The following is a 19,040-nucleotide window of genomic DNA, read 5'->3' on the forward strand; positions in this document are numbered from 1 at the left end:
CATGGTAACTTGTGCAATAACATTTTGATTAAGACAAGTAAGTTTAAGCAATAACAGTACATGAATGGTGATTGCTTTGTCAGTAAAACATTTCTAAGAGCCGGGTTCGATGAGAATGGTAAGAAACAATCCACCACTTGTGAAATCTAAGTGAATGTATTACCTACATGCCGACATAAACTTGTAAGAGCTGAAGGAAGTGGTCACTGACCTGTGTTCTAGTTCTATGTGAATGCATTGTGAGAATATATTTGGCGATTAGCAACACTGAAAATAATCTAGTGTATTTGGTGAATAATTACATTGTAAATTGTTGAATTTTTGTTGTTTATTAAGCTAGTTCAAACTGGTGGAATATATTTGTTTATTTGGTTCAATCCTTTAATGGGTGTGGCTTGTCTTGTTCTAATTTTTAGGTGGAGCGATTGATCATGAAGTTCGTGGATCTCTTCCGTTGCCTATAATCAACCCTGAAGACCAATCTTGTCGCATTGTCCTTGAGCTTGTCACTGTGAAGGAGAAGCCTAATTTGATCCTGAGTTTGATAATGTTTGCCGCGCTCTTCAGGTCTGTTATTCTTTCCTTACATTTATGTATCTAGTTTTTCTTCTTTGTAGTGATGTTTATCTTTATTTTGTCTGGGTCATTGATTTAAAGTCTAATCCAATAACATATTCTAGATTTATTAGGGTTAATCTACTAGTTGACTTGGAAAGATCAGAACTATAATTGTATTGGTCTGTCCTCGAGATAGTGAAAATATGGTGTCATTTGATTTGGCGTTTCACTAAGATCATTCTCCTATGTTCCTTTTGAAGAAAACTTGAAAAACTTTCCCCAGAACCAGCGCTTTCCCCGGAGGACAAACGCTGCTACATCTGGGCATCAAAGAAAGCCCTTCCGAGGCTGTCGTAGCAAAGAAAGCCCTGCACCTGCAGCCAAAAAGAAAGAAGAGCCCAATGATGATAGCTCTGACGAGAGTGATTCCAAGGATCTTATTGTTTTAATGCAAAAATATGATTAGGTATTTTGATTCAATTAAACATGAAGTGAGAGGGATAGTCTTGAAACTTCTGATGGACATGTATTTGAGGAGAGGTTTCTGAGGTTTGAAACCAAACATCTATATCACTGCCATTTTTTTGAATGTGTGTTTAACACTGGCAGGTTAACTTGATTGAATGTAAATGTATTACACTGGTAGGTTAATGTGAAAGTGAATTATTTTCTGAAATTCCATTTCAGCTATGATCTTTTTTTTTTTCAAAATAGTTTTATGCACACAACTTCTAACAAATGTTGTTACTTCAAATATTACAACCTCTAGGGATTTTGTGTTAGATATTATGACTACACAAGACAAAGGTTGTGACAGAATGTTCTACAACTCTATCAAGTGTAGTGACACTAGTATACACAATATTAATAGATGTTGTCTTTCAGTTTTCAACTATACAAGCCAGATATTGTGAAAAGGTTTTCATTTACTTTAAACATAAGTTTGTGTTGTCCAAGATAGTTCGACAATTCATACAAGTGTTGTGCAAATATTATTCATAATACTGGTAATTGTTGTTGTATATGTTTCTACGATATGCTACTTATGTTGTCCACGATTGTTCAACAATACAAGCAAGAGTTGTGTTAGGTTATCAAAAAAAATCGAAAGAGAATCACAACATTGACAAACTATTGTCGAACCATGAATCGCATCACCCTTTACAACACTTGTCATCCATTGTAGAAAAACTTGGACTTTCTACAATACCCCCGTTCCACAATGCATGAAATGGAGTTGTCGTAGGGGTACTGCAACTCTTATCTTGTGTCGTCAATGATGATTTTTCCCGTAGTGAGTCCATTTCACTAAATGAACCTTCTTACCAGAATGGGGTTTCAGTAGATATCAAGGCTTCTTTACAAGTCTGTGGCTCGGACTAAGCTAGGCATGTTATGAAGTCGGTTTCATAAGAAGTCTCAAGTCTAATTATTTTACTTCTCTTAGGCTCAACATCAACTTCATCTTCCTTTAAAATAAGTTCTGACTATTTGAAAATAAATCTAGGGGATCAACAACACATCTCTAATGAGGTACAGGTTTAGAATAAACATGTTCAAAGAACTCAGCATCCCTAGATTCCGTAATAATATTCACACCAATATCAAAAAAATCAGAACACACAACCAAAAATCTATTTGTAGAAGTATACTCAATATACCCTATACGAAAACACAATCAACATTTTTGGTTTCAATCTAGTTCTTTTAGGAAGAGGAATTACAATCTTAGTCAAACGCCCCCACACTTTGACACATTCATAAGAAGGTCATCTACCGTTCCATAAACCATATGGAGTTTCATCTGATTCTTAAAAGGGTACTTTATTCAGGATATACTAGTTAAGAGGACTGCCTCCCCCCACAAGGCCGCAGGTAATCCTGAACTAATCAACATGGAAATTATCATCTCCTTAAGGATACAGTTGTTATGTTCAAGGCTTCTAATTGGTTTCCAACTTCAAGTTTATACATCTTAAGGCTTCTAAGGCGTCATCCTTATCCTAAGCAAGTATACAAGATAGTACCTCGTACAATCATCTACGGAAGTTATAACCATCTTTTACCACAGTGGTTTTGGGTTGAACTCATGTCAACTAGGCCTAACTGAATTAATTCTAAAGGCTTATAATTACTCTGAACATTTGTGCTAAAAGATTTTATAGCATATTTTGATTCTTCACAGATTTCACTTTTGTGTTCAAAATCCAAACTAAATTTGGGTACGAAGCCTATGCTAGCCAGTTAAGCATTGACTTATAAGTTTACGGTTCCAAGTCTACCACGTAAAACAGTCAATCACACAAAGATATCACAAGAATCAACTACGTTCACATCATCAGTTTTTCCGTTAAGCTTATATAGACCCAAAGTCCTATAACTCTTGCTTAAAAAATCACTGCCTAGTTACAACAAGTTTTCCAGATTCAATTAAGATCTTAAATATTTTTCCATCTACAACAGAACAAGATACAAGATTTTCGCATATGCTCGGAACATGAAAACTTCATTCAATGTGAGAATATTACAGATATGAGCTTCTGCTCGACCTTTTCCTTTTATGCAACCTCTATTGCATATGAGTTACTCAATAAGAGTTTCTCGACATCCCCTATCCTATGATAGGAGGTGAACAGGTCTCTGTTTCAACAAACATTCTTGGTGGCTCCAGAGTCCACCTACTGGTCTCTCACATTGGTTATTAAAATAACTTCCGACATCACGCCACCAAACTCGTTCTAGTTTGTTTCAACTAAATTAGCATTAACTTTCTACTTATTAAGGTTTTTATGTTGTCTACAATTTACTGCCGCGTGGCCAGGAATTTTACAAACATAACACTCACCCTTAACTAAAGTAATTCTGGATTCAGGTTTACGAAATATACCTTTATCATGAAGACCATGCTTATAGTTGCGTTCGATGTTCTCACATTTGCCATCTTTGAAAGATTTGTTTCCATCCACATGCGGCTATTAGCCATGTCCCTCGGAGATGACACCTTTATTAACAAATCACAATTCCAAATCAGAAAGTAAAATATGAGTTTTGAAGATAACATCTATATATACAAACTTCGTTTGAATCAGCGTTTCAAAAAACTCATGGTTACCCCCACAAAAATTAATTTAGTTAACAACAATTTTCTGCTCGTCAGAATTTTCCAGAAACGTTTTTCTGTTTTATAAAATATCAAACAAATACTTGTACAACTCCAAAAATTCTGAAATTTTACGCGGGTAACTATCAGGATGTCTACTACGTTGTGTCAAAAGGGTTCATCGAAATTCCTTCTATATTAAAAGATAAAATTGAAACTCTACAGCTGACCAGAAATTCGTTTTTGTTTTTCACTCCACAATTAACATCCATGATTCACAAACCAATCAATCGTTTTCGATTATTACAAATACTAATGTCTTAAGATTGTTGGGTGCAATAATCAAAAACAAAGAAAAATCAAATAAGCAAAAGTTATTGATACTTAGCTCCTTTATAATGGAAGTGATTGCTTTGACGAAACGAACAAGCTCCCCGTATCTCCGCAACAGCAACAAGGCAAAACTTTGGAAAATAGAGTGAGTCACGTGTTCAACACGCTGTCCTTAAGACATTAGCGCCCGGCTACACTCAAGAGTGATGCTATAGCCCTCACAGGACGGATATCTCCAGGATAAAACACCCTAATACACCTACTACTAGCATATGTAGTAGATGCTCAACTTGAGCTTGGCAACTCCGAAAAAACCGTTAAGGAAAATCGCGAATGCTTAAAAACCGCTATAAAATATTTTCCCTTAGGGGTCCCTCTAAAATATAGAGCAACCCCTTTCCCATAGATTTTACAAAAGTAGTGAATTTCTTTATATAATTGACAAATACAACTTAAGAAGAAAAACTCCCCGATGTTAGACTAAAAGCTTTATATAGTTTCTTAAAACTACTAAAAATTGGAAACTCCACGATGTGGGACTAAAAAGTTTCATTCACAAAATAAAACAATAAATTATAATTTTTTATTAAAACTTTAAAAAATTATTTTTTTATTAATCGTTTTCCAACACATCTTAGGCATAAATGATTCACCTTTGCCAAATCCATGTTCCACTGTCATGATAAGGACCATGTCAACTGGATATTCATCATCTTCAACCTGTATGAGAAAAATAAATTTTATTCATCCAACTAAGCTTAACTATATGCCTTCTGTCGGTAGTTTACGACTTCAAGGGCAGTAACTACCAGTGGAAAAACTTCTTCAACTGGAGTTTCAGCCTTTAGTGCCACAGCAGGCCTCATGCCCTTCGCCTTAATTTTCCGAACTAGCTCACGCCAATTACCTATAGCAGGAGTTTCACACCGTTATCAAGTGTTCAAGTACAATATCTTAAGACCTCAAGTAACAGAACTCTAATCGTGAGAACAGCATAGTATGCACCACATCTGCCCACACATCAACCATTATGCCAATTAAATTCCCATTTAAACAAAACTGATTCAAAAGCTATTGCAGCTTGCACCCAAATAACGTTTTGTATGCCTTGAGTTTTCTCAATGCAGTATGTATTCTGAACAATGACATATATTAAGTTGATCTATTAATATTTAATCAAATCAAATTAACCACATCTAATGAATGATCAAGAAGCAGTAAAATCCCACCTTTTGATGCCTCAATATGAAAAGTAAAACCTGATGCCACGGCTTTTGCAAGAGGTTCCACATAACGAAGAGGATCTGTAACCATAAGGTGGCACTCCAGATTTGCTCTGTAACAAAAGAAGAAATAACAATTTCCCAAATTATAATAGAGATTTCTTGTAGTAATCTTTAATGTTTAGACTGGATAGAGTCTAGATGTATTACTTGGTGCGCTTCCATAAACTTTCGACGACTGAAGGTCCAACAGTAATATTATCGACAAAGTGCCTGATAAGCATTAAATAACCGGGTCAGCAGTTAAACAACAAGGAAAGGCACATATAGATCATCGAGTAAGAGAAAATTACTAGTGAACTTCTTTGGTTTTCGCATAATAAAGAAAAAATCATTCTTAAAAACGTGATAACCTGTGAGTAATAATGTCCACGGTACTCATTCAGGGCAACAGAATTGTCAAAGTCACATACTATGTAAGTGTAGAACACAGTATGATGCGTTTGAACATTGGTATCTGGCAATTACCACAAGGTCAACAGTTCACAGCCAGTTTACAGTCATTTGTCTCCTCCATTAGGACATGATACAACTAAACTATCTTTCTAATTCTTATTATTCAGCAAGCATCATAAACTTGGCTTCATATTCCACAAACTTAAACTTTATTCACTATGTAAGCTTTTAGCAAGTTGGCCAAGAAAAAACAAAATATATTTCAAGTGCTTTAACAATAAGAACATCCCTGCGAATCTGCCATTTTCTAATAGCAAAATTAACAAAACCACATCTAATATGTAAGTTAGGCATTCCAAAATATTTGATGAATCTATGAAGTTGGGGACAGCATTTTTACCCACCCATCCTGCAAACAAAAAAGCAAACAATATAACTATCAGTTTCAGCAAGATAAAACCATTGATTCACTATCAGTAAGATACAACTACTTGAATCAAGAATTAACCTGTCCTACAAAAGGTGCATTCTAAGGCTGATGATCCAAGATCATATCTAAGAGATTGGGTCTGAGCAGACTTGGTTATAGATTGTATAAAACTGACTCGGACAGTCAAACTGAGTCAGTTCGGGGGGAGGACATCTCTACAAGTAATACATACCAAATAAAAGAGGGGTACTCGTACACCCTAATTTTTGCCGATGCACAAATTTGGATTCGATTATTAGAATACTAACATGTATAAGATAGCAGTTGTCTAAATTAATAATATTTTTGATGTGCTATGAAAACCCTAAATGTTTCAGTCAGACATTCTTAATTAATTTGAAAAAAATACCAAAAAGACATAGATGTTATATATTGTCGGCTCGATTTATGGATGACCACATTTCAGTGGGAAACACACTTGATAGGTGATAAGTTAATCTCTTGTGGATTAACAAAAAATACTTTAATCTCTTAATTAAAGGCCACATATGTAAACTCGTGGCAATTAAAGTTGTTGCCACCTTGTATGTATGTCATGTGATTTTAGGCTATAAATAGCCTTGAATACTTACTTACGGAGATGTACACAAAAAAGAAAAGTACAGTAATAAAACATCTCTTTCTTCTTTTTCTTGTCCTTGACTCTCGTACTTACATACTGAATTACAAATGCTATTGTTTGTAATAAGTGAATTTGTGTTCGTCTGCTACTCGGTAGCTGTTTGGTACACACGATTATAAAACGTTATCAGCACGAATAGCTCGATGCCGCCAATTGATAAACCAGCGTTCGACGATGTTTATGCCAACCTGCCGGGGATGATGTTAAGGATACAGCTATCAACATAATTGTAGCTGATCCTCTGCAAGATTTTATCTCCTCATGCCTCAATTAACGCAACTAATTGTTGTAATTGTAATATTCTCATTCATTGTAAATTGACCCTATTTTGGGTATGTAAATCTCTATATATTGTTGCATATATCCACCAAGTTAAGTGTGGAAAACATTACCTAGAATATCTAGTTCTGTTTTGGTATCAGCCAAATCGTTACTAAAAACCACGCCTCACCTTCATCTTCATTTTCAGTTTCAATGTCAGGTCCAGAAACTTCAACTCTGCATCAGATCCATGTGAACCATTTAATCAATATCAAGCTTAATGATTCGAACTACACTCTATGGAAAGCTCAGTTCTAGCCTCTTTTGAAAGGTTACAGACTGGAAGGATATGTTGATGGTACTTACCAAAAACCACCACAACATCTACCCAACATCCAAGCAGTAAATCCAGCCTATATCAAGTTCGAAGAACAGGACCAAATCCTGCTCGGTTGGCTTCTTTCATCTCTTACAGAAAGTGTTCTAGGAAGGTTCACTGGACTCAAAACTTCCAAGGAAGTATGGGACGCTCTAGAGAAAAGATATGCCCCAAAGACCAAAGCTCATCTTCTGCATCTCAAGAGACAACTCCACAGTCTCCAAAAAGGTAACATCAAAATGCAAGAGTATTTTTCTAAATGTAAGCAGTTGTTTGATGCTTTTGCAGCATCTGGTAACCCTCTAAGTGAGGAAGATATGCAGTAATCTATCCTAAGTGGCCTAGATCAGGCGTACGACCCCATTGTTACTACACTCAGCACGATTGAAGTTGCTGATATGGACACTTTTCATGCGCATCTTCTGTCATTTGATATGCGCTTAGAACAGCAACTTGCATTACTTCAACAACCAATGTCTCATGTGGCTTCTTCGAGCTACACAAGATCCTTTTCACGATCTGATCAGAGAAGGAATCAGCCTCAAAACAATCGACAAAGCTATTCCAAGGGAAACAACAACTACAATCATCAAAGAGATGATGACAGACCATGTCAGGTCTGCAAGAAGAGAAATCATGCTACACTCAACTGTTGGTTCAAGAAAAACAATGGACCAGCACAAAATGGTCGTCCAGCAGCCTATCTTGCTTTACCTGGTGGAGCTACTGACAACAATTGGGTTACGGACACTGGAGCAACACACCATCTTACTGCAAATCTTAATAATCTTGGTATTCGTCATGAATATGATGGAACTGAGGAAGTCCATGTGGGTAATGGTAATGCGTTACATATTGAAAATATTGGTAATGCCTCATTCTCACATAATAATAGAAATTTTACCCTCAATAATATGCTCCATGTCCCTGAAATCAAAACAAACTTGCTTTCGGTTTCAAAATTTTGTCAAGATAATCAAGTTTATTTTGAGTTTCACTCTAGTTTCTTTCTTGTGAAGGATTTACTCACCAAGACAATCCTGTTGCGAGGCAGCAGTAGAAATGGGCTATACATACTTGATGGTGTACGAGAGATTGCTAAAGCTTCACCAACTGCTCTTGTCTCACCTACAATTCCAATCTGGCATCAACGTCCTGGCCATCCAATGCTGCGTACGGTTTTGAAAGTTATCAAGAATTTTTCTCTTCCTGTTTCTAATAAAAAGTTTGAGTTTTTCCATTCATGTCATGTTAGCAAAAGCCATAAACTTCCCTTTCCCATTAGCTCTTCTATTTTTGATAAGCCTTTGAGCTTAGTTGTATCTGACTTGTGGGTTTCCCCAACTGTTTCAAGAACTGGGTATCGATATTACATGCTTTTACTTGATGTTTTTTCTCATTATACCTGGATATATCCCCTAGCTATAAAGTCAGATGTGTTGCCTGTGTTTATACAGTTCAAAAAGCTAATAGAACATCAAACTGAACACAAAATAAAAGTGTTTCAATCTGATAATGGAGGAGAGTATAAGAAGTTTACAGCTTTCCTAAACAGCTCAGGTGTTGTCCACAGATTTTCATGTCCTCATACATCCGCTCAAAATGGCCTTGCCGAACGTCGTATCAGACATATCACTGAATCAGGTCTTGCTTTACTCTTTCATGCTTCCATGCCTAAGTCGTATTGGTCAGATGCTTTTACCACTGCTTGTTATCTTATTAATCGTATCCCAGCTTCACAACATGAATCTAAATCACCTTTAGAGCTTTTACACAACAAGAAACCAGATTTTTCTCTTTTTAAAGTCTATGGTTGTCTCTGTTACCCATGTCTAAGGCCTTACGTGTCAAACAAACTAGAACCAAGATCTCTTCCTTGTGTGTTTATTGGATATAGTGGTGCACACAAAGGATATCTATGTCTTCATGTACCAACAAACAGGATCTACATCTCTCGTCATGTCAAGTTTGTTGAAACAGAATTCTCATTTGCTGCCAAGCAACAGGTAAGCTCCTCTGAAAATCAACATTCTCTACAATCTACTAAATTACTTACATCACACACTTTTATAAATCCCTCTTTAGCAGTTGAACCTAATACATCTCAGCAAGGTCCAATTGATGTTGCTATTCAACAACCTCCAGTGTTAGAACAAAGTGTACAATCCCCAGCAGTCCCTATACCATCTGCATCAGTTCAGGGAGCAGATGATAGATCAGTCCCTATTGAGAATATAGTTGTTCAGTCGCAAAGACCACCACAACAGCACACCATGGTGACAAGAGAAAAGGATGGCATCAGAAAACCAATTAAGAAACTCTTCCTAGCTACAACAAAACATCCTTTGGAGCTACCTGAGTTTATGGATCCGTCTTGTTACACTGAAGCCTCTAAAGATCCTAACTGGCGACCTCCAATGGACAAAGAAATCAATGATCATATACACAGTGGAACGTGGAGTTTAGTTCCTTATGAGAAATGGATGAACATCATAGGTTCTAAATGGGTTTTTAGAGTAAAAAAAAAACCAGATGGCACCATTGATGTACGAAAATCTCGGCTAGTAGCTAAGGGTTACAATCAAAGGGAAGGGTTTGATTATGCAGACACTTTCAGTCCTGTCATAAAGCCTAGAACTATTCGTCTTGTTCTGTCCATTGCAGTCACATATGGCTGGAATATGCGTCAATTAGATGTTCAAAATGCTTTTCTCCATGGGGTACTAAAATAATAAGTGTTTATGAAGCAACCATCTGGATATGTGGATCCAGATTATCCAAATCATGTATGCAAGTTGAACAAAGCCATCTATAGGCTCAAGCAGGCACCACGTACATGGTACTCCAAGCTCAGCACCCATCTGACTAGCCTTGGTTTCAAAAGCTCAATTGCAAACACCTCTCTATTCATACGACAGTCACATAATGAGATCACCTATGTGCTTATTTACGTTGATGATATCATCATCACAGGTTCAAATCAGTCACTTATCAACAAACTTATTACTGACTTGAATTCTGCTATTGCAGTCACAGACTTAGGTGAACTCAGTTACTTCTTAGGAGTAGAAGTGATCAAACAAGGAAACTGTGTGCTACTCAGTCAACAGAAGTACGTCTCTGATCTTCTCAAATGTACTAAAATGGAGGGAGCAAATCCAGTAACTACACCACTTGTAGTAAATGCAAAAATCAGCAGACAAGGAACTAGACGATTTGCAGATCCAACTTTATACCGCAGTGTGTGTGGAGCATTGCAATATCTTCATCTGACCCGTCCAGATGTTGCTGTGGCTGTCAATAAAGTGTGTCAATACATGACAGATCCTTTTGAAGAACATTGGGAGCTTGTGAAAAGAATTTTACGGTACCTAAAGCACACTGTGAATTATGGCTTAGTGTTACGACCATCATCTGACACTCAATTACATGCTTATTCCGACTCTGACTGGGCCGATAATTTAGACGACAGAAGATCAACTAGTGGGTTTGCCATATACTTTGGAGGAAATCTTGTCTCATGGAGTGCCAGAAAACAGAAGACTGTTTCAAAATCAAGCACGGAGGCTGAATACAGGGGTATTGCTATTGCTACTTCTGAGTTAATGTGGCTTCAATCTCTTCTAAAATAACTAGGCATTACAGTTCAATCACCCTCGTTGTGGTGTGATAATCTTGGAGCCACGTATCTAACCGCCAATCCTGTGTTTCATGCTCGTATGAAACACATTGAAATTGATTAACACTTTGTCAGAGAAAGAGTGGCGAATAAACAGCTGCAAGTCAAGTTCATCTCTACCAAAGACCAGGTTGCTGACATTTTTACGAAGGGATTGGCTAACTCACGGTTTGATTCGTTGCGCAACAAGTTGAACATTCGGCAAACTCATGCACAACTTGAGAAGGGATGTTAAGGATACAGCTATCAACATAATTGTAGCTGATCCTCTGCAAGATTTTATCTCCTCATGCCTCAATTAACACAACTAATTTTGTAATTGTAATATTCTCATTCATTGTAAATTGACCCTATTTTTGGTATGTAAATTTCTATATATTGTTGCATATATCCACCAAGTTAAGTGTGGAAAACATTACCTAGAATATCTAGTTCTGTTTGATGATACCCACAAAGCCATATAATCAACTTCACAATTTATATTTGTGTTTTGAGTTGAATTTGTGTTTTTGATTATATATGTGGATAGTAGTACTGACTCTGTTGCTTCTATTGATCAGGGTAGTAACACTATTAATGGAGGCAAGTTGTTCTACAAGTATTGCAAACTTGTACGAATGTTTTTGGGTAAGTGCGGGAAGGTGAGAACCGCGACTCCGTAAACTTTAATAATTTTCGCTATATTATTTTTGTTATGGTACTTGCGATTTTAATACCGGCGAATCGAGAAATTGTTCTATCCCTAGAGGATAACATAAATTTAATTTCTCTTGCTCTAAATAATCTCCAGAGATTTTGAAACAATTCCACCAGAAGATGGAATTTTGTCTAGCATAGTATGGATGCAAAAGGCACGGTCCGCTAGCCGTTCGGTCCCAGAAGTGACCCGTTATAAAAGTGCTAGTCGTTCCTATTTGCGGTCCCTGAAGTGACCAAGTAGGAAACTCTTCCATAAAAGAGTGTATCCATTTGTACACTTGTAAATTAATATTTCGTTGGCCATGAAGGTGACAAAATTGGAGATTTGTTGATATTGTATTAGTGCCATATTTGTTTGGATGTTTATCCTCTGTTTTAAGTTTTGTTTATTTTATTTCCTTGTTTTGTAAATAATGGATTCTCGAAGTAATCCCTGAGACGTTGTCGACTCCAGAAGCAGTCTAACGTGTAATCTGTGGTTTATGTGGTAATCCATATTAGGCTCCAGAAGTGATCCATGGATTTCAGGAATAAGCCATAAAATTTTGGGTTCCCGAAGTAGCCCATGGTTACCAAATGTTTTTGTTGATTACTTTACTATTTTTCTCTCGTCTATCTTTACCAAAGGATATGGATTCCAGAAGTAATCTATCCAGTAAAGATATGTATGATGGAGATATGTGTCTCAAAGACAGCGGAACAACAAACACAATTTTTCGAACCATTTTTATAACCTTGTAGAGATTTTGCGAAATGTAAAATATCATTTCAGGTTCGAATAATATGATAGACGTCTGCGGAAAAGCATATATCATTTTATCTAGTGGTATATTGTTCGCCTTATAATATTCAGATTCCTGAAGAATCTGTTGAGTTTTTGAGAATATTTGGCGTTACCACCTTGAAACGACAAACGAGCATTTTTATGGAGTATTTTGTTACTTAATTTGTTTTTGTGCCAGAAGCACATCGTAAAGAAACGTAAGGCTTTATTTTATGGGGTGTTCCATAGGAGAATTAGAATAGTCGAGTTCCATGTTGTCATTAGCCAGAAGTATAATGACCCTTGAATTATTCATGCTCAGGAATGATCAGTATGGACATCAAAGTTCTACCAAGATGAGTAGACGATTCAAAATGCTCATGGACATCCTTTACAGAACGTGAAGCTTCTATTAGATAAGGATGTAAATTGTGTTATTGGTCCCTGAGACAATTAGTTGTTAAATTGCATTATCATTAACATTATGGTAACCCATTACTGAATCACCAACATTAACTCCTAGAAAGGATTCAAGGTGGAAATTGCAGGACTTATTCACCCTGCAATACGGACAATTATTTCAATACTTTAATGTATTGATAGACACATCTACTAGATGGTCTCTTGTTATATTAACACGTAATGTTAGATTTTGCCGAACTGTTTGTGCAAATCTTGTGGTTGCGTATCCATTTTTGGACTTTCCACTTAAGTCCATTTATCTTGGTGGTAAATTGATAGGCTTTGATGCTTTGACTTCAATTGGTGTTGTATTGAGCATATAGTTAGCACATGTGCGCACTCGCCATGATCTAGTTGAGTTCTTTGCTTAAGCATCTTTAGTTTATTGCTCGACCAACTATCTACCATCAATTATGTCTTGCGAAGCAACCTTACAATTTACGTGTTTGGTCCATAGCGTCACCCAGCTATATATATTGGTTTCGATTCATAAGCCATTTAAAACCGTGTGTTGGTAATGTCTTATTGAAGATGGGACTGTATTCCCGTCGTTAGGGGGAGGAAGTAAGCCGCCAAAAAGGAACGGCGTGAAATGTCTCATCTCTTGTCGAGCCTGCGGCTGTTTTTGGGACACTTATTGTGTGGTTTAATTAAAACCCAAAATCTATCATGAGCAGAATTTCCTTTGAAAATCAGGCAATTATGGAACCAGAAGTTTCCAAAAATGAGATAGTAATGTTTCCTCCATGATCAGGAAACTAAAATGCCACCAGAAGTTGGCATGAAAACCCGCCACCAGAAGTTCGGCAACAGTAGGGTTGATAACCTTTAAGGTTCTCCCACTTTAGTTAGGGGGAGAAACGTCACCATAAAAGGATGGTGCAAATTATGATAACCTAAACGGTTTTCCCTCCCTAACCAAGGGAGAAAGAATGCCACCTGAAGATGGCACATATTACGTCGACAAAATTCAAGTACTTTTCCCTTAAAGTCATAGAGATGACAGACACCACGTAAAGGTTGTAGTAAGCAATGTCGACAATCCAACAGGTTATCTGATTAAGTATTTATCCTGATAAAACAAAGTTTGGCTGCCGTTATATATTGGCGTGAAACTATCTCAGTTTGTTTTCTCACACCAAGATATTGGATGTAATTGAGGTGTTGGATATTACTCATGATTAAAACAAATGATTGCAGTAGCTCTAGAAAAATATTGTTTGTCACTTGCTTGAGGATGCAAACACAGGAAGTTGTCTCAGCAGGTTAAATCATGCATCTCGCAGTGACAAAGTCGTGCGTTAAAACACGCTTGAGGCCTGAATAACTGCCTCATATATGCCTCTTAAAAGAGAGTCCAATCATTTTCCAATATGTAATGCTCTTGAAGAGAGACTACAGATAGTGCTCGTGGAGACTATCAGAATATGATCCACATTCTCTAAGCTTATACCTCATTAAAATAAGGATATCATAATGCCCCTGAAGTGGCGCTGGTACCAGTCTATGTAATTTTCATGAATGTCCATGCACTAGAGAATGTGTTAGATTGTATATAATTTTCGATTATTTTACAATAGTGGTTGTCTACCCCTCTGCAGAGGAACATCGACATTGTGATTGGTAGGCATACGATCCGTTCCCCTCAAATTAAAGTAGAGGATGGAATCTCTCGAAAAAGCGCAAAAGATCGGATCCGACTCACACCGTAAAATTGTGAGGCCTGAAAATTACAGGTTGGTGTTTGAGATTAAGCGCAGAGAGAATAGTATTATCGTTTTAAGTGCGATTGAGGGTTTCCTGCTGAACCCCAGGATTTGTTCTGTAAAACTAAAGGTATTCTCCTAATATTGATGCACCTTAGCGTGGTAGTGTCTGAGGGAGTTTAATTGCATCTTGCTTTGTGATTATATTTGAATCTTTGAAGGATTCGATTTTCTGAATCAGGCAGCCACCTGACTTTGTGAACCACGTCAGGCTTGAAATTTAATCATAATCACCATCTTGAAAATGAGAAATTTATGAACAATTATTTGTGTATTTTATGTTCTTGATATAAGGTTAAAATCCGGACGAAATGATGATATCATTTTTGTCTTTTAAAAGGAGCCCTTGGTAGCGCTAAAATCCACGCTTGAACTAAATTTTGAGATTTCGTCGAAATTGAAATATTTCTCGGCCAGAAATTCGAGAATATGCCAGCACAGACTAGAGTATCTAACTTTTGATACTGGTAATACTTATTGTGCTACTAAAATTTACACCATTACTATGTGATTCCCAAAAATGGGAAGTGATCGATCTATCTGATACGTACGTAGAAATAATACTTTATGGTCCAGAAGTACCATATACGAATATAATGCATGCATTATCTTGTTGTGTTCTAACTATTGTTTTGCAGGTTACACTTTTAGAGGCTGAAATTGATTCTACGGTATTTATGAGTTTACAAAAGGCCTTTCATTGTTATGCCTGGAGTTAAAGCGGAAAACTGAATTTGGTGTGCAATGGGCGGAGGATTTAAATGCGAGGTGTACAATGGCGATTGTTCACCCGGCGCAAAATCTGGCAGTCAATCCTCCATAAACTGAACTTAGTAAAGCAGTTTTCTAAAGGCTGTAAAATGTCCACACCACCAACCGCTTTAAGAAGTCATGTTTCAGGGGGAGTAAACTCGTAGAATCTTTGGCTGAGCTTAAACGCGTTGTACTCTTTTTCCTTCATCAAGGTTTTGTCCCGAGGGGTTTTTCTTGTCAAGGTTTTAACGAGGCAGCATATGCGTATCCAGCACTGTCATTGGGTGACGTCCGTTGTACTCTTTTCCTTTGGTCTGGTTTTGTCCCACGTGGTTTTCCAGACGAGGTTTTTAACGAGGCAACATGCTCTTCGACGTCGGCATTATTCTGAATTTTGGTGGTCAGGTTTTGTCCCAAGCGGTTTTCCTGGCACAAGCGTTCAGGTTTTGTCCCCAAGTGGTTTTCCTGACGCAGGCGTTCAGGTTTTGTCCCAAGTGGTTTTCCTAACGCAATTTTTGATGGTGGAAGTATTTCTCGGCGCTAAGGTTTTATCCCAAGTGGTTTTCCTGGCATAAATCTTGTCAAAGAAAATATTTTCGTGGCAGCAATCACCCTTATTATAAGCTCAGGTTTTGTCCTAAATGGTTTTCCTGACGCAATTTCGACAAAGGAAGAAATTCATAGCAACGACTAGCCTTATTTGGAATTTCAAGTGCTCAGATTTTTCCTTAAGCGGTTTTCCTGACACAACTTTAACGAAGAGAGCAGTTCATGGCGGTCCTCACCATTTAAAGATTCCAGTGTTGTACTCATTTTCCTTCGCCCAGTTTTTATCCCAGTCTAAATTTCCTTACAAGGTTTTAACAAGACACCATATATATGCGATGGTGGTCATCCAAGGGGGAGTATTATATATTGTCGGCTCGATTTATGGATGACCACATTTCAGTGGGAAACACACTTGCTAGGTGATAAGTTAATCTCTCATGGATTAACAAAAAACACTTTAATCTCTTAATTAAAGGCCACGTATGTAAACTCGTGGCAATTAAAGTTGCTGCCACCTTGTATGTATGTCATGTGATTTTAGGCTATAAATAGCCTTGAATACTTACTTACGGAGATGTACACAAAAAAGAAAAGTACAGTAATAAAACATCTCTTCCTTCTTTTTCTTGTCCTTGACTCTCGTACTTACATACTGAATTACAAATGTTATTGTTTGTAATAAGTGAATTTGTGTTCGTCTGCTACTCGGTAGCTGTTTGGTACACGCGATTATAAAAAGAGAAGATTAATTAAATATTTACACTGATGTCAATGTGTAGAGAGTTAAAACCAGCTTTGATCATTCTCTCAGCTTCATAGCCCAAGTTTGAAAGATCAGCACATTCCATAGCCTGTATAAGCTTCAACTCTATAAACTTCATCTTCTTCTTCTTCTTTTTTCAATCAGGGAAGAGAGAGAGAGGAAAAAAAGAAATCGCGGAGCATACAGTGAAAATGTGAAATAGGTCTTCTTTAATAGAGTTTGGTTTGGCATGAAAAATCCTCTTAACTTGTCGTGACCGTCAAATTATTTCCTGATCCAACGGACATCATCTTGGAATTTTGTAAGTTGGTGCTTTTTTTGGTTAACTATCTAGTTCTTCTTGGCAGTGACTAAATACAACCCATAGTTGGGTTAACTACAATCCAAATTACAGAAATATGATTTGACTAAATACAACCCACAAAAATACAAACAGAAAGTAGTATTTAAGGTTTCACGATCACAGGAAAATTATGTCGTGGAGAGTTCAATGAGGGAATGGAGATATCAAACAAATTTTGTTTGAAACTTGATCTAATCAGCGTTGTTAGACTGAAAGTCTTGAAAATCAAATAGTTTTGATCAACTTTTATTTTACTACCATCAAAACATAAAGATAAGTTATACCCTAATATTCATCTTCCATTAACAAAATACCGATTGTTTTTACTATTTTCATCATCTTTTAATGAGATCATTATCATCCATTCATGCTCTTTCGTCTTATCAAGTATCAACCTGATAGCTACTTCTTCTCGCTTGCACAGGGAAGTAGCGGAAAAAACAAGGAGAAAAAAATAAAAGAAATAAAAAACATGTTTGGAAATTGGGTTATATTAAGCCTTTTTGGTTTAAGAAAAGAGAAAAGTAAAATGTGGGTTGTAATTAACCCAAACATGAGTTTTATTTAGTCACTGCCTTCTTTTTTAAGCGATCAATGTTATAAAAAGAAAAAAAAAATACGTGGTGTTTGACTTTAACAAGGGGTTAGTCAATTAAGATTTATAGAGATATTGAAAGAATTTTTGAGACTTTTGAAATTTCTTGTTAGTCAATAGAGAGTTTCTCAAAATCCCAAGCAATCTTTGTTATTGGACCGTGACTTTCTAAAACTCTTCGGTTTGAGAGACTTGTAGGGATTTTTATTACAGAACATATCATAAAAAGCTTCAAAAAAAGTCTCTCCTAAGTAGGAGATATTTTGAGAGACTTTTTTATTTCCTTTTTGTTTAAGGATTAAATATCAAAAAATTAAAAACAATAACCAAATAAGCTACAATTTGATTTAAGAAATCAGAGACGAAGGAAAGAGATGTAGATACAAGAAGAAGAACCATTGTGTTAGAGAGATAACATGTTCTATTACATAGGTTACAATATATACATATATAATGGGTAAGTGGATGGACCGCACATCCATGGGCCGTCGGCCCTGTAACACAATTAGTTTACTCTTAAAAAATGAAAAAACAAAATAATTAGAAGCATAACACAATAAATTCATTTACAAAAAATCAGAAATGAAATTTAATGTTATATGGGATTATTTTGTCTCTCCAAAATGAAAAACAAAAACTCTAGCCTTCAACAACCTCTTGCCCAGATTTAGGTTTTAGTCATTCATTAATCAAATAAAACATGTTTTATATTGTTTCTATGTTTTTTGGCATATTTCTTCGCCATTTGGGACGATTTTTCTTCACAATTTTAGGCGATTGTCTCTTCGCTTTGCGGGCGATTTCTTCAAATATCCATGGCTGGATCGTGGCTAGCTATTCTCGATTCCAAAATATCAATCATTCAACACGATATCGCTTTGAATCTTTATTTAATCTAAGAGATTTAGGGCATCCGGGTTTGTTTGATTACACATGATTACGAGAAAATTACTCCTTTATTTTAGAAGCATCTCTTATCATTGAAGAAAAAAAATCAGATTAAATGTTCGGAATTGATTCCAGATAATACCATCATTCTTCCCTACTACATAAACGAAAATTGGGTATTATTGCAGTTTATGGCTCTTTCTCTTAGCGATATACTTGTAATTGGTATATTTAATTAGGGGCATAATTATTTTGTATATTGATGTTTTTGTTATTTTTATAAGCGATCATGTAATCAATATTTTGATTTGAATGATTTTTTATTTTATTTTTTGACAATCAACATAGTTCGGTTCAT

The 19,040-nt window shown here is 36.4% G+C and overlaps 1 protein-coding gene across 1 annotated transcript; it reads right to left on the reverse strand.

Annotated features, from left to right (window-relative positions):
• Positions 1-793: 793 nt before the first annotated feature.
• On the reverse strand, positions 794-16,974 carry LOC113359657 (ribulose-phosphate 3-epimerase, cytoplasmic isoform-like). The gene is made up of 7 exons (XM_026603250.1): positions 16,855-16,974; positions 6,075-6,079; positions 5,425-5,487; positions 5,221-5,327; positions 4,801-4,898; positions 4,623-4,711; positions 794-932 (listed from the first exon to the last, which is right to left on the reverse strand). Exons 1-7 carry the CDS (start codon positions 16,972-16,974, stop codon positions 794-796), a joined length of 621 nt encoding a protein of 206 aa, XP_026459035.1.
• Between the last annotated feature and the right edge of the window lie 2,066 nt (positions 16,975-19,040).

The sequence above is a fragment of the Papaver somniferum genome, chromosome 3 (genome assembly GCF_003573695.1).
Source record: "Papaver somniferum cultivar HN1 chromosome 3, ASM357369v1, whole genome shotgun sequence".
Classification (NCBI taxonomy): domain Eukaryota; kingdom Viridiplantae; phylum Streptophyta; class Magnoliopsida; order Ranunculales; family Papaveraceae; genus Papaver; species Papaver somniferum.

Excerpts from the sequence above, each read along its gene's own strand:
- LOC113359657 (XM_026603250.1), bottom strand. The coding sequence starts at position 16,974 with ATGAAGTTTATAGAGTTGAAGCTTATACAGGCTATGGAATGTGCTGAT. Across the intron at positions 4,712-4,800 it reads TTGAAGAAGTTTTTCCACTG|GTTGAAGATGATGAATATCC; the intron begins GTAGTTACTGCC and ends TTTCTCATACAG. Across the intron at positions 933-4,622 it reads GAATCATTTATGCCTAAGAT|GTGCAGGGCTTTCTTTGCTA; the intron begins GTGTTGGAAAAC and ends TTTTGGCTGCAG.